Below are 24701 nucleotides of genomic sequence, written 5' to 3'. Positions count from 1 at the left end.
AAAGATAAAATAAGAAAAAAGGTGGCTCAAAAGTGTTCGTGGATCCAGGAGCGATATATTCCTGAGATGCTACCTCGCCGCGTCACAGAATTCCCCGCGCCGTTCAGCCCCTTGACCTTCGGCAAATGCGATGATTGGCGAGGGTCTCTTTGCCTCATAGGACTCACCGGACGGATGTGCCGAACTGCGGTTGTGTGCATGTACATGCAGTTGCAGCCTCCCAAGTGCAAATGGAGCCATCCTGTTCAACACCTGTCCTAGCGAGGAGGTTCTTGACAGGTATTGTCTTGATGTGTCCGTCTTGCTCCGAATTCCGTCTGAAGTGGGAGGCTACCGCTTGGTCTAGAGCGGTTGCTCCTTTCCAACCTTGACGCCATCGGTAGGGGTTATGCCCCGGTTTCAGAAAACACCATTGTGTCAACTCGAGTACAAGAGACATATCGCACGGTCTTGGTGTGCTTCGGAGAGTGTTTGAATCGTCAAGGCTGGCGGCGTGGGCGAACAGTTTGTCCGGCCGCCCATCGTTTTGAGCCGGCTGCCGGGCACTTGCAACACAACCCCACCAGAGGGGAATTCGGCTTGAAAACGGATCTGAGTCTCCAGAAAGTTGTTGTGTCCGCAATCATGTTGTTTTGGGACTTTGGCATCGCAAAATAGCCTTGTGATATTGATGAGGTTCCACTGTGAGCAGCGAACCCTAACCCTCTGGCCTACACGGACATAAGCTTTGGGTGGAGCCAGAGCTGGGGTCAAGAAAACTAAAAATATTTTCCTTGCTCTCTGCTTCAAATTCTTCCTGCAACAACCACCGACGTCCTGTGAAGCGAAACACACCGCCCACCACCGGTCCAAATCTTCCGTTGCACGCAACCTCTCAATTGAACGAAACACGAAGCAATTGATACCGGCGATATACTCGAAAGAAAATATTGGGCCTGGCTGCTTGGGCGGTCGTTTCGGCGGAACATCAACTAACCAACAAACGCAGCCAACAGTTTTGAAGTCAATGGTATGTTCCTCCCATTCTGCCTTATCTGCCTCAACACCAGCGCCCCTCAGGAGACAACACCAACAAGACTTCCATGATGATCTATGTAGCGCCTGCTACAACCCTTTATCTCAGTAATAGGAAGAGCCGTATGAACCCCCTCGTCGCCGCTGCCTTTCTACTCCTTTATTCGCCCATGTTTCCTAACCGGAGATAACGCTTGCATCGTCATACGCTTGCGGGGCGGGTGGAGGGGGGGCAGTTGGGGGCGGTGTGCTTGGTTATGCTTATAATCTGGGTTTCTGAAGAAAGTCTTTTGGTCTTGTTCCTGACTGGCATCTGGTATTGGGAATATCTCTCGCACAGGGTACTAATGCGCCATGTCTAGTAGGCACCATATCCGAGAAATCCGGCAGAGCTAACTGCGTTGCTTGAGAGCAAGGCTGAGACGATTTAAGCAACCGCTAGCCAATGGAGAACCATAATACAAACCGTATTTCGCAGAAACAAACAGGCTTTGTGCAAACAACGGATGTGATTCATGATCTAAAACACAGTGAAACTGGCAAAGATTAAGACTTTTATATCCCCCATGCCCCAGAGAATCCCCCCCAAACCGCCCACCGGTACTCCCAAACTGGCTGTAGCCTCCTTGCTCCCTTTAAGACGCGCAAATCAGAGAATCTTCAAATCGTACAGCTTCATTTCACAATCCCCTTCTCGAGTCAACTATGCAGATGGTCTAAGAAATGCCGGAAACTCTTTTTTATGACTCCTTCACCCCCTATTTGGCAAAGTGAAGATCATAACCCAGCCACTTTCTCCGGATAACTTGCTCCACCGTCAGGCCGGGGTAGCCGTAGGTCAAAGGCAAGAAGAAGTACCAGCCCGCGGCAACCAAGGTGAGAATGACACCGGTGGCAACCCATGACCCGAACAAACTCTGGCCGGCAAAACGCTCGCGGGCCGTCAAGTGGTGCTTAGGAGTCTGGCTCTTCTTGCCGGCCTTAGCGGCTTGATGGGCCACCTCGTGCTCCACGGCGTCCTGGCTGAAGATGAACTCAACCAGCGCACCCGTGACAAGGGCAGATGCTAGATGTGCGGGGAGATAGTGATGAAGGAAGAGCTGACGACCCATGACATAAAAGGGGAAGTAATGGGTAGCCCAGGCAAGGAAGAAGAAGCCCGTGGAGTTGTACAGGCGGGAGCGAGAACCTAGCGATTGTTAGCCGCCGTAACTCGGATTCGAATTAGAGATCAAGACTTACGGTGATCCAAAGCATCCATGCCACGGCGCAGTGAGAACTGGTCGGCCAAGATGATGCCGGCATAGATGGCCAGGACACTGCTGGCAATCCACCAACCGATTGGGTTGCCAAGGAAGTAGATTTGCTGACGAGTATCATTCTGTGTCCAGAAGCTGACACCGCGGAGCAGGAAGGGCCAAGAGTAGGGAAGCGAAGCGTAGGGGTGGCTGGCCGTCAGCTGGTTGTTGTGCCAGAACATGGACCTTTGCAGCTCAAACCACTTGCGCAAGAAGGGCAAAGTCTTGACCTTCTTTGCTACCTTGGCGCGGCGCGGGTGGTTGGCGGGCAGAGAAGAAATGTCCTCAACAAGCCAGACATTGGAACTTGGTGCGATTTGCTTGTTGCCGTTGATTTCTTGCTGCTTGAAAGCCCATTCGGGAAGAGGCTTGGTGTGAGTCCACATGGCAACCTTGCTTGGGTTGTGGATCAGCTTGAAGTGGCCCGAGATAGTCTTCCATTCCTGGTTAGGTTTGCCATGCTCAATGCGTACTTCGAAGAGAGTGTCAGCAGCCCTGTCACCATAGGCGTCCGCAAGTGAGACTGTGGTGAACTCCTGGTTGGTAGGGAAGTATGGCGAGGCAACGTCGTGGGACAAGAGAATGGTGTCGGTAACAACGTGACGGAGTCTGATGAGGTCGTGATTCTTGATGTGACGATTGAGCTGCTTGTCATCGGCACCAGCGGGGAGAATCTGCCAATAGTTGTTGGTGTCATTGAATGGGTAACCAGTGACCTGCTGACCCTGGCTGGAAACACGACCATCGTCATACCGCAGAGGATAACGCTCCGGGTGGCTGTGAAGGTAAGCCTTGGTCTCCTTGTGCTTGATAGAGATGGTGTCGTAATAGTCAATGGTGATGGCGTTGCTGAGCATGATGTTGTCGCTCAGGGTCTCCTGGAACTCGGGGGTCATGAAATCATCACCGGGGCCGGAGCGGGTGAGAATGGTGAAGTGAACCTGGAACCAGAAGAGGTAAAAGAGGAAGGGCAGGAAGATCAAGCCGAAAGCTCTAGCAGCAAAGTGCTTGCCGAACTGAGCCAAGGTCAGAGCTCCACCAGGCCTCTTAATATCCAGCAAGTCCCAAAGCTCAATGACAACAGCAGAACCAATGGTGATGAAGGCGAAAAGACCAACGTATTTGGTCGAGATATCGCAGGAAAGGGCAAATCCAGTGAGGATCAGCCACTTCCACCACTTCCTTGAGAAGGGCTCATGGCGCAACTTGTAGAACTTGATATAGCAGAGCAAGCTGCAGGCCATGGCAAACACGAGGGTGGCATCGAGAAGAATCAGGCGTGTTTGGCCAATATGGGCGTTGTCGAGCAGAACCAAGCCAGCGGCAAGAATGCAGGCGGGAAGGCTGTACCCAGACTCCCACATGATAAGGTATACCACCGAGACGGTCAAGGCGCCAAGGAGGGCAGGGAGGGAGCGGAAGGCCACGTAGGGAACCTTGTTCGCAATGTAGGAGTCGCCAATGTTCTCGAAGTGAAAGTGGCCATCGAAGCCAACCAGCCAGCCAACAAAGGCAAAGAGGAGCTTGCCGAACGGAGGGTGCACGTCGAAGAAGTAGGTCTTTTCGAGATAGTACGAGGCGAACTATAAACCGCGGCAGATGTCAGCGTGACTGTCGCCCAAGGCGCAAGGGAAAGGGCATCATACCTTTCCGAAGTGTACTTCGTCAAAAACAACCTCGTTGGGGTGACTAATGCCCCAGAATCTGGTGATGAAGGCCAGGATGGTGATGATGAAGAAGGCGATCCTGTGATCGTTCTCCGAGACAGCCTTTGGGCGCTGGTTGGCGGCCTTGACGAGCTTGTCGAGCTCAACATCGGAGGAGGCGCCATCTTTGTTCTTCTTGCTACCAGCTACGCTACGCTGGCGCAAGGTGCCCTGGGGGGCTGTTGTAGCCATGATGGACGGTGGTGGTCAGTTTCAAAGGTCGGGCTGCGAAGACAAGAAAAGTGTTAGCTAATGATTGCCTGGAGCGCCGTTGATGGTCGCGACGGTGAGGGCAAGAAATAAGTCCTGAGCTCACCCAGGCTTTCAAAGATAAGCAGATATATAGCTGGCATCTGAGAGCACTGGAATTGCAGGATGGAGCAAGCCGGACGGCGATTACCAAACATTGGATGCCAGACGGCGGGAGACGGAGGAAGCCACCTAAACTTACCTCACCAGCAACACCGCGAGTATAAGTGCCCTAATGCCGAATCCAATGACAGTTTAAAGTGAAGAAGACGAAGATAAAAACAAAGGGAACTTTAAAGAGAGTAGAAGAAGATTGAAATGCGAAGGGCCAATGGCAAAAGGTTGCTTGCGCAAAGAGAAGACAAGATGCACATGGCAACAAATTGCTTGACAACCCCTTAAAGCCTCCCTCCCTCCGGCAGCGCTGAGGACACCGCCATCATTCTCTGGGTGCAGGGGGGTAACTTTTTCTGGCCACTTGGCGCAACCCGGCACCCAGGCCCGAGCTCGAGATGCCAAGCCCCGCCTGCAGCTGCTACCGGGAAACGTCACCAACACCATCAAAAGTGCCCAAGAAACACAGTACTCCGTAGCTAGTATTCACTACCTCAGCCACATATCTGCATATCTGGTCTTTTCTGATGAGACGAGAGATATCCAAGAAAGAACGACTTGGAGAAACCCCAGGCATCTGAAACCCGCGTCCATCACGAGGTATTCATCATGTCTGGGGCACCGAGTGGTTTTTAAGGTAGGCACAGGTATCTTTTAGTACCTGAGGTTGGTGGGCGCCATCTACAAATGCTCTTTTGAGTGCCTGGGTAATTTGGACTGTTCCACTTCCCTGGGTACGTAGGTAGGCTCCATTCAAGGTGCGAGGATAAAGTGCATTCTCTATATTGACGATATGAGACCCTGGGACGGCCACATCCGCATCTGCCAGAGCTTAACAGCGGCCTGGGCTGCGGGGTTGACTACCGTAGTCCGAAGAACGGAGCGCGGGGAAGGAGTCCATCAAAAAGCCAATCGCCAATTCCACTGTCAAGAAAACCCACCGTCTCAATCAATGTTTGCAATTGCTGCCAGAAGATCCCTTTCTGTCTTTTCTCAGGTTTCTCCCAAAAGGACACTCCCAAGACTCATCCACAACATGTCTGCCACTCCCGTCTACACCGACAAGGCCGCCCCGGGTACGTCTTTCTGCTCACTAGCTACCATCTCCCTTGATCCTTGACTGACATGACCATAGTCGCTGGCCCATACGTATGACTACCTTTGAGAGCTCAAATAGTCAAAGCATCTCCTAACTTAATATATACAGTCCCAGGCCATCAAGACCCCTACCACCATCTACTGCTCCGGCCAGATTCCCTGCGACGCCCAGGGCAACCTCGTTGAGGGCACCATCCAGGAGAAGACCGGTGCTTGCATCGCCAACATCAAGGCCGTTCTCGAGGAGGCTGGCTCCTCCATCGGGAAGGTTGTCAAGGTCAATGTTTTCTTGACCGACATGGCCAACTTTGCCGTAAGCACCCGAAGTTTCCGATCGTCGAGTGACAGCGTTCGCTAAATTAAAATGCAGTCTATGAACGAGGAGTATGCCAAGTGGTTCACCCACAAGCCCGCCAGAAGCTGCGTTGCCGTCAGGCAGCTCCCCAAGGGCGTTGATGTCGAGATTGAGTGCATCGCTCTCCCTTAAATGACAGATTGGAGTCGATATCAGTAAATGTACAAAATGGAACAATTCAAAAGCTGATGTTTTCCACCATCATATCTGACTGATGTTGCAAACCCGGTGATACCCGATCTACTTTCGAGTGAGGGGCATGGAGGGGTGATCGTCTAATTTATGGTGGGGCAGTCAAACCGTCATGACGAACAGAGCTACCAAGAGTCTTCGAGAACAAATGCGTTTCCGGTCATAGGTGATGGTGGGTATGGGTATTCCGAACGTCGGTCGGTAGAACAACTGGGGCTGATGAGCTATATACATGCACTACAACATCGACTTTGACTTCTCATCCTCCATCGGAATTAGGACAGCAGTTGCCGAGAGTACGGCACTCTGGGGTATTGGCCTTGATTGATGGAACTACCTGGGTTACACGAAACGTCGATTAAAGCGTTACAGTTGGCCTTTGATAGCACAAAACCGTCGGTGACTTACTTGCGTCGCTTCAATCGGTTTGACAGGAGTCGAGCCGCGTCACAGCCACGTTCTCTGCGTACTCACGCCTTAGCAACTCAGGCCCATATCTTCACCACCTCAAGCCTTCAGACGACTCTCCAACACAACAATCCCTTCACCAAATTTTCCTCGGCAGTTAGCCCTAGCAAACGAAGACCGATAAAATGTCAACCTCCGCACCAGCCCCCGTTCGGGCCGCCAGCGCCAAGTTCAATCAGGCTGATGTTAAAGTCGGAGACCAGTCGTCATTATACAAGGTATGTGAAACCCTAATGTGCCCCTTTACATTCAGGTTCATCAGCCTCTCGAGTATCAGCTTGTACTAATTGCTTTTCAAGTTAATCATGACGCCAATCATCTTCACCACTTTCCTCATCTCCTTATTTCTTGTCGACACGCGTAACTCGGCCCTGAGGCGGCATTACCACGCCTCAGACTCAGAAAGTCGCATGCCCGAGTGGTTGCACCGGATTGTTTACAGATACAAACGGTACGAGTATGTAGCTGTAGACGAGAATGGAAAGCCATTCCCCATCAGCAACCCTCAGACACTCGCCGTTAGTCCCGGGCAGGAGAAGGAAGACTTCTACCACAGCAAGCAGAAGAAATTGATGAAGATGGAGGTTGCCGAGGCGTTTGAGATTAGGAGTATTGTGGTGGTGCTGTTGGGCGTGCTGGGTGTGGCGTTTCTATGGGGGTCATGGAAGGCTGCCAGCTGGATAATAGGGGGTTTGTGGACATTGGCCTCGTCACGTTAACGACGAATCTGTTCCGAAACGACATTCGACTTGGCCATCATACTTTCGTTATATAGCGACACCGAACATAGATGGGCATTATACTTCCTTCCCCTTGAGCGTTCCATCCTCACTTGGCGTATGTTTCCCTGCGGGCCTCTCCCACAAATACTCCATCGAACACACCCCTTCCAACCAACCGCCATACCAGTACTCTCCCATCGGTTTGAACCCCTCCGTCTCATACATCTTTCTAGCCACCATCAACTCCTTGCTGGTTGTCAACTCACACTGCCTAAACCCTTCTTCCATGATAAAATCCATCGCTGCTCGTAAGAGTCTTTTCCCTGCCCCTAACCCCCGCGCTTCTTCATCAACAATAAACGCCCTCAACTTCGCCACCCCTTCCTTAGCCGTGATTTCCCCATCAATAAACACAGTCCCCACTATCCTATCCTTCCCACCAGGCTGTTTGAGCACCGCAGCCCAAGCCTGGTTCCCCTTCCCATTCCCGACCCTCTTCAGCAAGTCAAGCATCCCCTCCGTAAACACCGTCTCAAACTCCCTCCCCCAGTTATACTTTGGATAGTAATACTCCATATGCATCTCCACCACCCTCCCCAGAATCCCAGGCTGATATCCAGACACGATCTCAACCGTCCTCTTTGCCACAGCTGGTTCCACCCCCGCGCCAGCAACCGCACCCGTCCCGGGCAACCCAAACGGACCCTCCTCCTGCCCCGGCGTCACCGCCGGCGTGGGAAAATTTTCCCCAACCTCCCTCGCCCTCTCCAGCGCCTGCGTCCAAATCCTAAACACAGACGTGATATCCCCAGCCGTAACCCCATTTCCCCCTCCCACATCCTCCAGCGCCTTCGCCACCTGCCTCTGAGCAAAACCGTTGATCCTCCCCAGTGTCTCCTTCCCTTCCTCTGTAAGCCCATAACTACCACCATCCCCCTCTGACCTGACCAGCCCCCTCCCAACAAGCTCAGGCACCACCCCCCTCACCTGCCCGGTACTAACCCTCAACTCAGCAGCCAGCTCATCAACACTAAGCGAGCGCCCATTCCCAAGTTCGATGAGAGCGTGCACCGCAGCAGCCGACAGGTCCGATCCCGCAATCTTCGGGCGTAAAAACCCCCATTCGCGCGCCAGGTTGCGGGAGGCGGCGCGGAGGGGGGTGATGAAGTCGTTGCTGGTTGTCGGAGTCATTGTGACAGATTGGATCGGTCCCCAAAAACAAGTTCAAGTTCGAAACGGGAATGCCGCGGCAAGGTTGATGAGGGGTAATTTGATAGGTATCTATACCAAATGACTCACATGATTACCTATCTATCCATCCCGTTCCAGTCTCGGGAAAAGGCCAGAAACTACTACGGGACCAACAAGGAATCCCCAAGGTCACAAGTCCCAGGCATCTCCATCATCACCATCATTCCCGCCTGTTCCGAAATAACAAAATGAATTCCACAAAACTATCCGTACATGCTCTGTTTATCGACACCTATGTAAACAGAGTTGAAAAGCATCTGTATAACTACCTTGGATAATTTTTTAATACTGGCAATTGTCCTTTGACGCCTATTTAAACCCCGAACAGGTCTGAAAGGCAATCGAAATAAGGTAGTTGGAGGAGCTTGTTCAAGACATCTGGTATCTAGCTCCGGAAAAGCACCCTCTTGCTTGTGTATAACACCCTCACTCTCCGCTAACAGAAACACATCGTGATGGATGTGGACAAAATAGTAGTTCCAAGCTTCTTTGTTATTGTATAAAAAGCCATGATCTCTACCTAAAACTACCTAGAGCCGGTGTGAATGGCCGTTGTCTCCTGCCATTGTTGAAACTATGTCCATCCACTTCACAGTCCTTTGACCCAACATTCGCAGTCTTGGTGGTGGTTGGTTGCTTGTGGAAGAAAAGGAATGCGTATAGCAGTATGAAAACCCCAAACGGGGGCCAACTGTCGATTAAACAGGCAAAACCAGCTATGGAAAAATACAAAAATAGAGTAAGAGTAGAGTCGTCCCCAGATATTCTGCCTGGAAGTTCCGTTCTCAGCTTCTCTTCTCTCCAATCCCAAAATCGCTAATGTCCCACTTCATTACATCATAAAAAACAGCAAACAGGCCGGGAGAATTATTTCCCAACAATCTCCAATTTTCCATTAACGCCAATATACAGGCCTACTCGCGAGATCTGGTAGTCCCACGCGCAGGATCCTCTGATTTACTGAGGAAGGTAGGCGCTCAAGTCATGTGCTGACCAGTCAACGTGGAATCCGTTAATCAGATCTTGAGTGGAAGGCTGAGAGTAACCGGTGCCCATGCCCTGGAGCGGGAGATCTGTCGCAAACAGGGAGTCATTGTACATGGGCTTGGAAACACCAGCCTGGTTGGGGAAAAGGATGAAGTCCCCGCCGCTGGCCATATTGGTCATGGCGGCAAGCTCGTGTTGGTCATCGAAACCCTCATCGACCATCGAGGTGGGAGTGAAGAGCATAGCGTTCGCTTGGCCGATGGGTGAGAGCTGGGCAGGTAGCGGGCAGAGTTCGGCACCGGTGAAAGGGGTAAACTGTGGTTCCATGGGCTTGTCATAGATATTGGCGTGCATGGGTGTAGGGAGCTGCACATTGGCACTGTAAATATCCTCATAGAGTGTGAAATCTGTGGAGATATCCTGGTAGGCAGAGCTGTGGTCCATGCCAGAGTCAGTGGAAGGAGTAGGGTTATCAACCGGAGAGTACTCAAGATGGAGCTCTTGAGGGATCATGCCGAAATCAGAGTCGGGCATATAGGTGGGGAACTCCAGGCCACTGGAATAGATGTGGCTCCAATCATCAGGAGGAGTAGCGACCCCAGCGCTCATGTCGCTCGAGGGGGTGGAAATGTGGCCAAGTTGGGGCGTGGGGTGGGTAGAGCCACCAGCAATGCTGGAGCCAGGCTTCTTGCCATTGGTCTTGGTCCGGACGTAGGTCCAGCCATGTGCCTTCTCCATGTGCTGCTTGCAGTTGGATTCCCGCTTGGACTTGTACGGGCATGGCTTGTAATAACACTCAAACATGGGGGGCGCCGCAGAGTGCTTGTCGTTATGGTGGCGATCCATCTCCTTTTCCGTTGGCCATCCATACTCGTGGTACTTGCAGGTAGTGACGGGACACTTCCAGGGCCGAGAGTGTGTCTTTTCATGCTTGGTCAAGTCGCAAGGCCGCTTGAACTCCTTGTTGCAGCCGTGCTCTCGGCACTTCTTGGGCGCGAGCTCCTCGGGTGTAGCATTCTTCTTTCGCCTGGCCATGGAGCGCATGATCTCTTCCTCATCTTCGAGCTCCTCACTGGCCGAGCGCTTAATCCTGACCGCGCCGCTGCTCTCTTCCTCAATCGACTCGATAGGTTCGCCGGTAGCCATGGAAATCATTTTGCCGTTCTTCTTGATGCGAACCAGCTCGGCGGGGCGGCCGTTGATGTGGATTCCACCGTGCAGTTTGATCTCGTCAGTGCTAAAATACCAGTTAGCAAGCGGCACAATCAGTTCGTGTACAGTGGAGCAGCCATACGGATCAACATCCATCTCGTCGTTCTCTCCCTTCTCTTTGGCCTCGGAAAGTTGCTGGGCGTAGTGGCGGATCTGATCAACCAGGTCGATAAAATAGCCGCTGCTATACGGCACGTCGCGTGGCCGAGTCTGCTCACGGTCGCTGAGGTACTCAACAGTGGCCTGGATGCACTGAATGGTGGTCAGGCAGAAGTCGAGATACAGGCCAGCAGATTTGGTTCTCTCCTTTGAGAGTAAAACACGGTAAGTATCACTCTTGGTGGCAGTGTCGTTCTCGAAATCACTCACTGGTGCGACAAGAAGAAGTGTCTTCTCAAGATCTCTAAGGCAGACGATCTCCTTGTCTTGAATTTTCTTTGGGCACTCCAGCAGAAGCGGGTGGAAATCCTTGAATTCCGGCTTGCCAAGGAGTGGCTTGAGTGTGTGTTCGCAAATGCGGTTGTTGGCACGCTGACCGAGCACTTGTGTGGTGGTAGTTGTGGTCGTGCGAGTGGCGGCGGCAGATCTAGTGACAGCAGTGGTCTTTGCGACTGTTTGCTCCTTCGCAGCAATTTTTTCGTTAGTGGAAGCAATAGAGGTGCCGAGACCGCTGTCGGAGTCGTGATGTCGAGAAGTTCGGCGAGTGCGAGGGCGCAGTACTTTGCGTTCCACCTCCTTCCCCTTGGCCATGACAGTATCCAAGGTGTGGTTGAGAATTCCACGGGGAATGGGCGGGCTGTCTTCGCGAAGAATCTTGCGCGCAGCCGCTGAGGAAGGCGAGTCGCTGATGGAAAGACCGGCAAGCGTTCTATCAAACTCGTCCAAGGTCAAGGCGGCACGGCGGCGATGGGAATCAATGACATCGTCCAGGTTCGACTGCGATCGGCGTGGCAGAGATGGTGGTCTAAAGACGTTCTCTGTGGTCGAGGTAGGACTCGTGGGAGAGTGAAAGGTCGCTCCCTTCTGGAGGGTGTTGGTCTTAAGAGAAAGGCCTCTCGAGTCCGGCCGAGTCATCGGCGTCCTACGGGGGTTGGAGGACATGGCTGCGGTAGATGCGGGGTGAAACCCGGGTCTTTTGAGAGAGCGCGAGATAGAGCACTGTGGCAGGTCCTCTTGTCAGTTTTCAATCATGCAATGTATTCCATTGTAAGGCTGAGAGACGAGAGGATGTGAGTCACAGAAGCAGGATATTCCGAATGCAGCGATCTACCACGCGCACTTTCTGTAGATAGGACTTTGTGTTCGAGGGCGGGATTGGCCAATACCCAGACGAGTTGCAGCCAGATGTCACGATGCCCAGACCGACGTGGACTGGAGCTAGATAGAGAAGGGAAGAAGATGAGAGGGAAGGGGAGGGGGTTCTAGGTCCTTACCTGTGTGAATGACGAAGGTTGTAGAGGAGGCGCCAGGGACAGCAAGCTCGCAATGGAATCCAGGACCTGGCGTCACAACGACGGCGGATGTGTCGGTCGCAGGAAGGTGTTCAAAGGAAGGGCGTTATGTAAGGAAGAAGACGACGGCTGAAGGGGAACGGGGTCCTATGACAAAGGGGCGATGGGAGTGGGCAGACGCGGTGGTAAATGGGCGGCCGGTGTAATGGTCTTAGCTCAGCAACGCCTTACACAGCAAGCCAAGGAGAGCGGCCCGTTGACGGTGGATGGTGGCCTGAGGTTGTCTGGGGCAGAGGTTTTCTGCCGATAAAAACAGATGATGGGATAAATGGGATGGGATGAATGGGATGGGATGGAATGAGATGGGGAAGAAAGAGAGGTTTGTCGCGAGAAGGGGCCCGGGTTCTGAGGACGTGGACGAGGACTGTCGTTGGGGACCGAAGGGATGATGAGAAATGCGTGGAGCCTTTTGGACGCTGCTGCCTGCTGTGCCGACTAGGGTCCCTGGCAAGATGTGGGTCTGAGGCAGGGCGCAGCAGACCTATCTGATTGGCCAGCCCTGAATCCTTTCCAATTGTGTCGCCGAAAAAGCATCCAATGCCACCACTCGTTCCCAATGCCCCCAATGCCACCCTCTCCCAGTAACGATAGCTGCTGCACGGTTCCAGTTGGTATCGTTTGGCGTGGTGCTGTTAATGCGGGACAAATGTCTTGCTAACACACCGCTTCCCCTCGCAGGACCCTCGCTGCAACAAACCCTAACAGTCGGCATTTGTACAGGTCTTGCGCTAACATACCCGACTCTGGGCCCTCTCGCTCTCGCATCACTGAGGCAGACAGATTTCCCCCCTCGATATCAGTCTCGGCCGCGCAGGTCATGACGAAGTCCCTTTCACTCAATCACAATAAACACGTCAACCGTTTCGTCGTCTTTAGAGAAACCATCAAGGAAAACCCGATGGGTCTTTTTGGCTGTCATGAGGGCAATCAAAAGGGGTATGGCAACGGGAGAGGTCATCCCAGCGTTCCGGGCGACAATGCGCAGGAACATTCAGGGGCCACAGGAACCGCCCTTTGATGTCTGTGGCTTGTCGCTTTCGCGGTGTCGCAGAGTTGCAGAGTCGCAGATGAGCTGTTGCTGTGCCGTGCAGAGCTTTCATTTCAACCGCCGCTTGTCATCAGCGACCTGTTCGGCTCGAGATCTAAACGTCTGCGCCGCCCATCTCTCATCAAACAGCATTATCTCTGCAATCTCGTCTGCTCCACAACCTCCTCACGAACCCAACTGATATCACCATAGACAAGTGGACACCTCCACCACGAATAAGCGGTGGTCCGTTCATCGAGCTTGCCGAACCCCACAGCTCAGCCACCAGTGGGCTGCAACGTCTCGCAATCTGAATCTCCAGGACTCACAGATGCAGGTTCCTTGCCAGCCAATGACGGCAAGCAACATGGCGAGAAAGCCAGAAACCTGAAGCAGAATGCGGCATTGCGGCTCAAGCCATCGCCCACTCAAACGTGAAGATGCGGCCCCCAACCTCTCGATAACATACCAGGACTCAGATGACCGGATGACTGACAAACATTGCATTGGATGGCTACATCAGTACATCGGGACAGCATAGGCTGGATGGGAATGTTACGGACGTGCGCAGAAGCTGTCGGCCAGAGGGCGTGAAGGGCACCAGAAGGACAGATGCAGATGCTGTGCTGCAGCAGATTCCAAGCCCGCTTCCCACCGTCTCCGCTCAGGTTCCTGTAGGGCTGATAGATATGCTTGGCTCGCCTTGGGCAAGGACACAGGCCACGGAGCGGTCTGGGGATTACTGGGGATGGCCGGCACGAGCCAATGCCAAAGCCGCCAGTGGCCCCGTCATCATCCCCCTCGTCGTCCCACTCGTTCCCATCCCCATTCTCCCAAGCTCTCCATCCATCCAAGCGAGGCGATTGGGGAACATCCACGTCGCATGGCACAGACACCATCCCATCGACAAACACAGTCGAACATCTTGATTACTCAACATCTCCCAGGTCTACCAATGGGATGCTAGAGAAACGGGAGCCTCAACGTTGATGCAACTTCCCCCGCAGTATATTGTTCCCGCTTAGGCTTCTGTATTCTTTTTCGTCATGCTTCGTATGACTGCCGCGTCCGTCAACGACTGGACGACCTGTGGCGAGCCCGTTCTGCAAAGGCCTTGTGCAAGACAAGGCAAATATTCTCTCTCCCTTTCCTCGCTCGCCAACAAATTCACATTTCAAGAAGAGCCGCAAGCGGGGTAATGCTGTTGTTCGGTGTGGCAGGACTCTGGCATATTGCTGTCTTGCAATATGTAGCCAAAATCTATTCTAGTCTAGTTTCTGAAAGTTCTCATAACGAGCAAACAGCACGACCGTGGGGGTCAGGCAACAGAAAAAAAGAGAAAGTGGCGTGAAAAGGAGGGCCATGACATTCACGACCACCCTTCGGAAGGATGCAACCTAGGATCATCGTTTCGCGATCCACTGTTCTGGGACAAGATATGTCTTCATTGGGATATTTGTCAAGCTACCAAAGTCTTCATTGGGAGGAAGTTAATGAAGTTGCCTGGTCTGATCACCACCTCCAACAAGCTTATGGCCCAGGTGCCGGGGAAGGTCTCCCTCCCATACTGCCCACAAGTTCCTAACAGCCCCCGGATTCATCCTCGAGCCTCCTTTGCCATGCGGCTCTGCCACCGGAGGCGTGGCTATTAATGGTGTTGTTTGATCAAAGAGCAACGCCAAGAAGATGTGAGCATGCTCAACCCAGCACGAGGATAGCATTACTACGAACCTACCCTACTTTGCCCAATCTGACGATATACCGGAGATTGCAGCCGGATATCACTCCAGATCTGACAGCACTGGCGACGCCAACCAAGTGGTTTCGGCTACAGCCTAGAGGTGCTGGCTCGTTGGACGTCTCGGAGTGGGAGAAGGAGTGATGCCTAAGGTGTTGATGATAGTAGGATAAACCGGAGCTCTTTGGTGGTTACCGGTTCTGTGGCTTGTTTTGTTCATGTGTGATTTGATAATAAGGCGCAGTTGTGTAGTTGACCATGGACGCTGCGTCTGATGCTGCTTCAGGCTGCTGCTGATGTTGATTTTGGTGATGCAGCTGCCGAGGCCGTGGTTGTTGTCTAACCGAACCGGAAATTTCCCATCGATACTGAACCGTGTTCGGGGGCAGGCCAAAGTCTATGGGGGTGTGGGAGATAAGCCGGCTTCTCGTGAGTAGATTCCTGTGGCTTGTCTGGACATGTCCCAGAACAGTCAGGACCCGACTCAGGTATCTCCCGTTGGAGTGCTGCTGATGTTTCCGTCGCCTGAGTTAAGGCATTAGATCAATGTCCACAGCTACACTCTTCCTGAGCAGGGCGTGGTGTGTCGTCAGTGGTCCCAGTTTTTCTTCTTCCGGTCATCTTTGGAGGTCTACTGTGGAAAACTATGATTGAGGTTTTCAGATAAAGAAAGAGTTCTACAATACTGTTGTCCAAATCGGTAGTTCGCAGCAGCATTATTTATAGATTTTCACTGTTTAGCTTAGGACACACTGTTGTCTTTGATGTGGTTTAGCACTATGTTCAGCATGACCCTTATCCTACAATAACCATATCAACATATCTCTGCAGGGCCATTCAGCAGCTGAAAACTTTTGTACAAATACACACTCACTCAGACATATTGAAATCTCATTGGAACGGTATCTGAGGTGCATAGCTTGGATGCTTCGACAATGGATGAGTTGTTGTTGCCGGGCGGTTGGCAGGACCATTAATGACAATAAATTTGGCTAGTTTTCTTTGTCCATTGTTTTGTCATTCGCAACAATGCATTGTTCTGACATCGAGCTGCTCGATTAAAACGTCGTATTTAAGAAGTTGGGCCCCTCATGAGTTGGTTGTGGAGGAACCTCCACTCCCATCCCCATCTGCACCCATTGAACACCAAAACTGAGATTCTGTCTTGACGGCTGTCCTGTTTCGGTTGTTTCTTTGGCAGAAGGGTTTGTTGGATTTCTTTTGAGTAGGTTGTTGGTTGGCTCGGAATAACACACACACCGGCCCTGGACAACAATGGCATTCACCTTCTTGAGTCTGAGACGCTGGGCGTCAGGTAAAGACAACAAGTCGACTGCCAAACAACAACTGCCAGAGAGAGGCTCAATAAATACGCACGGTAGGTCCACTTACTCTTGCCCTACTCCCCATTTTTATTTCGAAACAGTTTCATACCTTCACGGTAACACTGACATTCTAGAGAAACTGGAGGCAGCAAAGACTGACGCTTTGAAACAGGCCAAAAAGTCAATAACACCTGCTGTCAACACCCGCAAGAGTAACCCAAGCAGCTCCGTCCAAAAGCAATCAGGCACGAACCACCACAGTGAGATCACAACCCACTCCCTCTCTCGCCCCAACCCCGTGGCAGACAACACCCCATCCTACCGCGGTGTATCTCAGCAACCCACAACCACCGCCACAACAGCAATCCGCTCCACCCCAAAGCTAGTCTACCACTACCACAGACGATCCCCAACCCCCTCCAAGTCCAAAACCTGCACCACCTCCCACCCTAATTACACCCACTACACCTCCCCCATAGCCCTCTCCCCCCTCTCCCAACTCAAAACCTTCCCCCTCCTCCCCCAAACAACCCCTCCTCAACCTCCTAACTAAACACCACAAAGTCCGCCTCGACCTCCCAGCCAAAAACCCCTGCCTGGCAGCCCAGCTCAACAAGATGACCTGGCACGGCATCCACAAACACACCTCCTCCTCCTCTCTGACCAAAAGCCAGAGGTGGGTGCTGGAGAATTTCGTCAAGAGCCAGAGGGAATTATTCGATGTAGGAAAGGAAGGTTACGATCTCTTTGCCATCGCTGAAAGGTTAGGCGAGATCGAGGTCAAGAGGCGGCGGTTGAACCGTGCAGGGGGAGGCCAATGGGGGGAGATCAGGATTGTAGGTGGGAGGGAGGTTTCTCTTGTCCCGGGGAGATACAGGCCTTGCAAGGAGAGGTATTTCCCTCCTCCTGTGTTGAACACCGCAAGGAGACTGGTTTGTGTTTGATGGGTGAGGTATACCTTATTGTTGTACGATAGAGGGGGAAAGGGTTAACGAGATAGTAGTGACATAGGTAAACACAACTTGCTCTGGGATGGTTATATTTAAGATCATATAATCCCAAAAATATATTCTGGGAATTTGCTCTAATTTCAGTTTTCTTCACGTGTCTGTAATCCAATGCTTCATATACTTGTAAAAATGCCACCCCATCCAACCATCGAGAGGCTCACTCATCATCATCACTGTCAGCAACAAAGATCCGCCTTTTCTTCTTCCGTGGCGTCGTCGGCTCCGACGACAGATCCTCCTTACCCTCTGTGCCAAAAGCTGTCGCCGCCATGCTATGCTTCGTTTTCTTCACCGACGACTTCAGCAGCTCCGTGATATCCGGCATCTCCTCATCTGAATCCTGCGTCGCAGTAAAATCCATGGGTTCGAAGAAAGGTTTTTCTTCTGCTGACGGCTGCTTCTTTGCAGAGCCAGGTGTCCTCGACTTTGACTTTTGATTGGCACTCGAGCCGAACAGGTCCGCATCATCGTCGACAACAAAATCTTCTAGGTCGGCACCATCGTCTGACCCATCCGTAATCTCCATATCACTCGTCCGCATACAGTCATCCCCTATTTCGTCCAGTTTCCGCGCCACCCGGCCTTTCCTCTTTGCTGCCTTCTTGCCTCCAGCACTCCTCTTGCGGGCTGGAGGTGAAGCAGTCTCCAATCCGTCCCCATCTTCCTCTTCGCTTTCCTCATCAGGCCTTGCTGCAAGCACTTTGCGCTTTTTGCCTCGGTTGCCACCCGTCCCTGTTCCAGTTGAGTCTTCTTCTTCAGAAGCGTCCGTATCTGACGCAAAGATGGGGACTGGAAGATCCCCCCAGTTAGACATGTCAGTATCTCCATATGGTGCTGTGAACTTTTCGAAGGGGTCCTGGCTGTCTCCCAACTTTTTCATCAGCTTGACAAATCGTTTTGTCTTCTTGCCATGTCTCACAAGGGATGTTGGCCGCAGGAACCTCTGAGAATGACCACCAAAATCGATAGGCCCAACCTCGGCATTTGCGTTTCCTGGCAGACTCCGATACCGTCTGTCCAATTCCTCGATCTGCGCTTTGCTCAAAACGACCTTTCCAAGAGGAGGTGGTTCCGCGATCTCGTCAGTCTCCTGCGGCTCGACCGGTTTGGGTGGTGCTGTTTTTTTGGCAGCTGCTTTCCCAAAGAAATCGGATGCCTTGACGAACCCAGTCTCTACACCATCGGGCATGTTGAACTTTTTCTTCGATGCTTTCTTCCGCGCTCCTGCTTTCTTAGGCTCAGGCAGGGAGGGATCCTGTGTGTTCTCAATCGGTATCTCCACCATGCGCTTATCAACTTCTGGCTTTATATCTCTTGGGATAATTCGCGTAGATAGGTCATGCCGGAAGTTGAAACTATCGCCATCACAGATGAGCTGCTGCATTCTTGCGTAGTTGTCCTTCGCCTCCAAAAACTTCTCCTGTTCCTTTCCCTTCATCAAGAGAAGCACAATTTTGCCTGCTCTCTTTCTCCCCGTGCGTCCCATTCGCTGCAACATGCGGATCGGAGAGGATGACGCGTCATAACAGACGATAAGATCAACTTGGCCAATGTCGAGACCTTCTTCGCCGATGGATGTGGCGACGAGAACATTGTACTGGCCGTTCTTGAACTTCTCAATCGTTTCAATCTGCTGCTTTTGCTTCATACCTTCACTTCTCTTGGAATCTGCTTGACCCACAAAGACTGTGGCGCTGATCAAAGGCTTGCTGTTTAAAACTCGCACAATCTCCTCGGCGCTGTCCCGATACTCGCTGAAGACGATGACTCTTGTGCTGGACCCTTCCCCGGCATCCATAAAGTGATGCATAAGAGTCTCGCAGAGACAATCCAGCTTGGGATGCCCACTGAAGCCGTCCAATTTCATCCATTTCTCGATCATGGTCATCATCTTTTTGAAGCTTTCGTCATTGATGACCTGCCGCCTCATGCTGGAACCCTTTCCCCCCTTTTCCTCCTCCGAATTGCGAAACTCCAACAGGTTGTGATAAAATGGCTTGATCCCGTGGAAATTTAACAACTTTATCGAGTGCGCCAGGCTCTGAAGAATGCTGAACACGGCGAACATGGCAAACTTTAATCCCTGGTTTGCGTGTCTGCCAGCTCCGGCAAGCCAGTCACTTCTCGATTTCATCAGGCCATAGGTAGTCAGACTCATGGGATCCCTTCCAAAGTAAATATTCTGGGCGCTCAACTTGTCGACCAGAGGCTGGAGGGCTTTGGAAAAGAGGCCTCTCACTTCCATCATCTCGTCGGATGGGTCGAGTATAATAGTGTTGGTGTCTCTCGAGTGAACGTATTGTCGAATATCCAAAGACTCTTCTGTTCTGATTTCGATGTGGGAGATACCGAGATTATCAATGACATTTTGGACGCCTTCCACGGAGGATCCGGGAGTTGCCGTAAGTGCAAGAACCCTGAAACTCTGTGAGAATCGGCGGAGGAATTCTATTACTTTCACGTAGGCGTAGTCGCCTGTGGCTCGATGGGCTTCATCGACTACCAGAAGAACAACCGACTTTGGATCTGCGTAGCCTTTAGACAAATCATTTTGAAGTGTTTGCGGCGTCATAAAAAATAGCCGCTTGGTCTCCCATTCAGCCTCACGTAAAGCCGGAGCCGTCTCTCCTGTTAGGAGTGTTGCCTCGGACCGTGGGATGCCCGCAACGTCGAGACAAGCCTTGACCTGCTGGGATGCCAAGGGTTTGGTGGGTGCGACGAATACGATTTTCCCTCGTTTGGTCCATCGATAGAAATTGAGCATAACCGTGGCGGCGATGAAAGTTTTGCCCAGACCGGTGGGCAGAGCCACAAGTGTGTTGTTGAACAGAGCACTGTTGACAATGGTAAACTGGTAGTCTCGAATTGGGCCCAAGTTCAACGGATAGACCCATGTTGAAAGCTCACAGTCATTGAGTTCATGATGAGTGGGTATCTCTGGGGGCAGGTCAGCGCGAAATGGGCGACTCTTAGTCACCTGTGATGGCCGAATGCTGCCCTGCCGCGCAGTGCCTCCCCAGAGTGTTGTTTGCCGGAAGCCTTGTCCTTGTCCTTGGGATATAGGAGTAGCTCTTGGAGGTGGCACTTGACTCGGCCGCTTCTGGTTGTTTGGTGGCTGTGGGGAACTGTCGAATGCATCTGATGGCAAATCGTCGAATTCCGAGATTGCAGCTGCCGTATTTACCCGGGCTGCTGCAGGTACTGAAGGAGGAGTTCCTGGCGTTCTGACAGCAGACTCTTGAGGCCTGTGAGCAGTGGAATTTGCTGCCGCGGCCGCTTCGGCTTCGGCGACCTGAGTGAGTGCGATCAAGTCGTCATCAAAATCAAAGGTCTCGTCAAACTCATCATCCATTGCGCTATATCGCTACAAAAAGTATTCAGAAAAAGGGATTGAGTTGGGTGAGCTGGGATGAAGGTGAGCTGAGGTGGGTGAATTGAGGCGTGCGTGAAATGCCAAATGACCGTCTGCGATTGACCTATGGGAGGTGTGATTGACCTGTGGAAGGTGTGGTGATCTATCGAAGGGTAACCAACCGACCATTGCTGTGACTACAAGTGTCCGAATTGCTTGGAATGTCTGCCGTTTTGTTTCTTATGTCATCTTGAAGGTCCTGTCTGGCCTGGAAGTGACGTGCATCGTCTCCAAAGAAGACGCGATCTATTGTTCATACTCAAGACGCGACGATACACCAGATCACGTGTCAATGCGTGAGCAAACTTGCCAAGCCACCCCAGCACGGGAGCATCGGCAAAAGCTACGATTGGTTGACTATCCAGGAACGGTGGGCCCTTGGCTCAGGCAGAACCCCACTTGGTGCAAGGTTTGTGGCAGGTATGCAGTCACAGCCAACTGAAAGTCGATCCATCTTTTTGTTCCAGCTCCACAACAACCACAACAACACCTACTTCTCTTTGTGACGCAACCAGCACCACCAAAACTGAGATATTGGTTCTCTACTCTCTTTGTTAGCCGAGCCAACATTCGGCCAACCTTACTACATTCACTCACCTAGCAGGTGTTTTTTTCGCGCTTGTGGCGACTCCCAGCCATTCCAAACCTGAGCCACTGATTCCGCCTCTGGCTCTCCTCTCGAGCGACTTTATCTTACAGGGCTGTGCAGACGACCAAACTCGTGTCTGTTGCAGATCAGTTCCGCGACTCTCAAGCAACTTCCGATCCCAATCACGATGGCCCCTCCTACTGGTCCTCGCGGCGGCAGCAATAATCGCAAGCCAACAGCTCGAGCTTCCCGTGGCGGAGTCGCTAAACATCGAGCTGCCACCAGAACCGATCGTGATGGAGATGTTTCCATGGGCGCGCCGATCTCAGGTTCCAATCCACCAACTGGACCGTCCGGCAGGGGAACTCGCGGCAGAGGAGCTGCGAGAGGAGCGCCTGCGAGGGGTTCTAGAACATCTTCGCGTCTGGCTCAGAACCTCAAGAACTACATCGGCGAAGGTGGATCCAAGCACGCCAAAACCACCCTCAAGATCCTGGGTGTCAAGAATAGCAAGGCCGCGTCGAATTCCGATGGCGGTGTCAAGGGACTTCTCCAATTCATTGAGCGCAAGGCTGATAAGGATAAGAAGATCGTCTTGGGAAGAGTATGTTGTCCCGTTTTTTTCTTCTTGAATTTAATCATATATTAACATACACCAGGGTGTGCTAGATGGCGACTACGTCTGGGTCAAAGCCAACAAGGACGACGTGTCTAGCATTATGCACCTCAACGGGTACCAGTACGCCGGTGCTCCCATCACCATCGAGGAAACCACTGAGCCATTCCCTACTGGCACCAAGTTCTCAAAAGACGCTGCAGACACCCGACAGAAGCTTCTTGCGTTGTTGGCGAAGCGATACAATGCTGAGCAGAAACTTCTTGATCTGTCAGCGCTCGGAACAGACGACATCCTTGGAAATCTCGGCGCAGTCGGTTCCCAATCACTAGCTGAAAAGTCGTTCAGGGCCATCATTCATGTCGCTGGCGAGCAATTCAAGACCGCTGAGGAGAAAAGGCAAGGCATCCAGTCAGTTTCCCTTGCTCGTAACGAGATCTCGGACGTCGACCAGGTGTTTACACTAGCCTATTCGCTGCCACACTTGCGTCGGCTCGACCTAAGCAACAATCGGCTCGCGACCTTCTCTTCAATTGCCAAATGGAAGCAGGAGTTCCGTTATCTAGAAGAGCTTTACCTGGTCGGAAACCCTGTCACCGGCGTTGCCGATTACGCCGTGCAGATCACCCAATGGTTCCCTTGCCTGCAAATCCTGGATGGAAACATTGTCCGGAGTCCGCAGGAGGCTGCTGAGGCCTTGAAGGCGATGACTCCACAGCCGTTGGCCCAGCTGCCCTCTAATCTCCGCGACGGCGAGAACAACGTTGCCAGCATCTTTCTGCGGTCCTTCTTCCAGCTTTACGACCACGACCGACCGGCCTTGGCTGCGCAATTTTACGATGCCGAGTCCGTGGCCTCGCTCTCTGCCACACCTGAACCCGGCCGTGACGTTGAGTGGAAACCCTACATGAAATACTCCCGAAACATTCAAAAGCTTGGAGGGAGCCGAAACCCAGCAGTCGTCCAGCGTCTCTTCACCGGCGCCTCGCTCATTGCAGAGATGTGGAAGTCGCTGCCGGCCACTCGTCATGCCACTCTGGACCAGCCCGAACTGTGGATTATCGACTGCCATACGTTCCCCCACTTGGCGGACCCCTCGGGACACGGCTTCGCGATGGGCTTGATGATTAACGTCCACGGGCAATTTGAAGAAGCTGATACGACCGAGGAGCTTTATGGCACTCGTACCTTTTCCCGCTCTTTCATCCTCGGGCCCAGCAAACCAGGCGCCCCTCACCCCTACCGGGTTCTCAGTGACCAGCTCACTATCCACAAATGGACGCCGCGGGCTGCCGGAGCCGCTTCTGTTCCAGTAACCACCGGTGCCCCCGCTGCGCCTATTGCTCCCGTCGCTCCGGTCGTGGCTGCGGTGCCTGTCATCGACGATGCCACCAGGGTCCAGCTTATCCAAGAGCTGGCGAGGCGCACCGGCATGAACGCCCAGTATTCGGAGCTTTGTCTGTCCGGCACAGCCAATTGGAACTTTGATCTTGCTCTCCAGTCTTTTGAGGAGCAACGGGCCAATTTGCCACCTGCTGCCTTCACCGCGCCTGCTTAGATGGCACCCGCGATGATGGTTTCAATCCATTAACCAGGCTACGGTTGAGAATGACAGGCAACATAGGAACAAAGAGGAGGGAAAATGAGGTGGATGCAGAGTCGGGGCTTTTGTTTTCTTTCTGGGTTCAACAATGCACTTGTGTATGCATATGCCTTGGTCAGTCGGCGGAAGACGACGACTGGGCGCGGATTGGAGTTTTGAGATTTGGGAAACGGGCACTTTTTTGGTGCTTTCTACAATGATACCAGCGGATGTTACGAGCTGACATCAGCGTTCACGGGGATGGCTTTTATGCAGGCATGGTGTTTTCTTTTTACTTTTTTTTTTTTGGGGGGGGGGGGGGAACAGGCAAGAAAAAACTTTCTGTTATTGTATAACATAGCGATTCATTCTGGTTGGGCAAAGCGGGGAGGAACTTGTAGACTGCAACTCATGGGGCGGTGGTGGATATGGAAATGGGACTTGGGGAGACGGGTTAATAAAGTTCTACATATATGTCGCTTAAAGCGACTTCTTCTTTGTACTTGCTTCTTTTGGCTGGTTCCTGTGACTGTAACTGTGTGCTTGACTCTCACAGCTTATGCTTTTTACATCGGATTCTATGTGGCGCTTGCAGAGAATAATGTTGAAGCTAAGCCAGGCGATCACCTCATGGACAAAACTTTTAGGAGAACGTGACGTCGCCATAGGCGCTTCCAAGCATAATATATCACAAAACCACTTGTCTTGGGGAGTATCTACTGGGTCCTGCGGTTTAAAGGTTGAATTATGCTTCCCTCGGTGGTTCAAGAGGGAGGGACGCCGTGGGCGCTTAAGCAGCATATCAATGGAGGGGTCGATTGGTCAACAATACGCAAGCCACTGACGCCGCCTTTTTTTTTTCCAACGGGAGGAATGCATAAGGTAAGGTACACATCTGGCTGGATCTTGCATATCTCTTGGGGTACTTGTCGTGCATTGCATTCCCGCTTCTACTTTGGTTTATTTGTGCATTCCAGCGCGTATAGATTGGGGAAGGCGGGGGAAGGCGGTTTTGACAGGTGATGGGGTGGTGTGGTGACTCGAATTTGATATTTACCTAGTGAAAAAGCTTGGGGGTGTTGATTGGGTGTGAAGTGATGTTGCTGATGCGAATGGAGATGTAGAGAGGTTTGGAGTGAGGAGCGATTTAGCTACCTATGTGAAAAAGGTGCTTGTGTGATGACATGCATGGGCGACACGCAGAGGTTGAGGTGGAGAGAGTGCA

The 24701-nt window shown here is 52.2% G+C and overlaps 7 protein-coding genes across 7 annotated transcripts; 3 read left to right on the top strand and 4 right to left on the bottom strand.

The window, feature by feature from the left end:
• Window positions 1-1772: 1772 nt before the first annotated feature.
• PODANS_1_12480 (uncharacterized protein) lies at window positions 1773-4210 on the bottom strand (the record flags this gene model as incomplete). Its single annotated transcript, XM_001908882.1, has 3 exons — window positions 1773-2203; window positions 2257-3895; window positions 3959-4210. The coding sequence occupies 3 exons, from the start codon at window positions 4208-4210 to the stop codon at window positions 1773-1775; spliced, it is 2322 nt and encodes a 773-aa protein (XP_001908917.1).
• Window positions 4211-5174: 964 nt separating this feature from the next.
• PODANS_1_12470 (uncharacterized protein) lies at window positions 5175-5966 on the top strand (the record flags this gene model as incomplete). Its single annotated transcript, XM_001908881.1, has 4 exons — window positions 5175-5457; window positions 5517-5530; window positions 5589-5792; window positions 5850-5966. 4 exons carry the CDS (start codon window positions 5175-5177, stop codon window positions 5964-5966), a joined length of 618 nt encoding a protein of 205 aa, XP_001908916.1.
• Window positions 5967-6619: 653 nt separating this feature from the next.
• Window positions 6620-7213, top strand: PODANS_1_12460 (uncharacterized protein; the record flags this gene model as incomplete). The annotated part of the gene is made up of 2 exons (XM_001908880.1): window positions 6620-6712; window positions 6794-7213. The coding sequence occupies 2 exons, from the start codon at window positions 6620-6622 to the stop codon at window positions 7211-7213; spliced, it is 513 nt and encodes a 170-aa protein (XP_001908915.1).
• Window positions 7214-7291: 78 nt separating this feature from the next.
• On the bottom strand, window positions 7292-8407 carry PODANS_1_12450 (uncharacterized protein; the record flags this gene model as incomplete). Its single annotated transcript, XM_001908879.1, has 1 exon — window positions 7292-8407. One exon carries the CDS (start codon window positions 8405-8407, stop codon window positions 7292-7294), a length of 1116 nt encoding a protein of 371 aa, XP_001908914.1.
• A 1017-nt stretch (window positions 8408-9424) lies between these two features.
• PODANS_1_12440 (uncharacterized protein) lies at window positions 9425-11767 on the bottom strand (the record flags this gene model as incomplete). The annotated part of the gene is made up of 3 exons (XM_001908878.1): window positions 9425-10691; window positions 10749-10972; window positions 11036-11767. 3 exons carry the CDS (start codon window positions 11765-11767, stop codon window positions 9425-9427), a joined length of 2223 nt encoding a protein of 740 aa, XP_001908913.1.
• Window positions 11768-17434: 5667 nt separating this feature from the next.
• On the bottom strand, window positions 17435-20629 carry PODANS_1_12430 (uncharacterized protein; the record flags this gene model as incomplete). The annotated part of the gene is made up of 1 exon (XM_001908877.1): window positions 17435-20629. The coding sequence occupies one exon, from the start codon at window positions 20627-20629 to the stop codon at window positions 17435-17437; it is 3195 nt and encodes a 1064-aa protein (XP_001908912.1).
• A 710-nt stretch (window positions 20630-21339) lies between these two features.
• Window positions 21340-23452, top strand: PODANS_1_12420 (uncharacterized protein; the record flags this gene model as incomplete). Its single annotated transcript, XM_001908876.1, has 2 exons — window positions 21340-21882; window positions 21938-23452. Coding segments are annotated over 2 exons (2058 nt in total), but the record flags the coding sequence as incomplete, so codon positions are not given.
• Between the last annotated feature and the right edge of the window lie 1249 nt (window positions 23453-24701).

Source organism: Podospora anserina, chromosome 1 (assembly GCF_000226545.1).
Source record: "Podospora anserina S mat+ genomic DNA chromosome 1, supercontig 2".
Taxonomy (NCBI): domain Eukaryota; kingdom Fungi; phylum Ascomycota; class Sordariomycetes; order Sordariales; family Podosporaceae; genus Podospora; species Podospora anserina.
The sequence above is the reverse complement of the archived record's forward strand: the minus strand, read 5'-3'. Positions and strand labels throughout refer to the sequence as shown.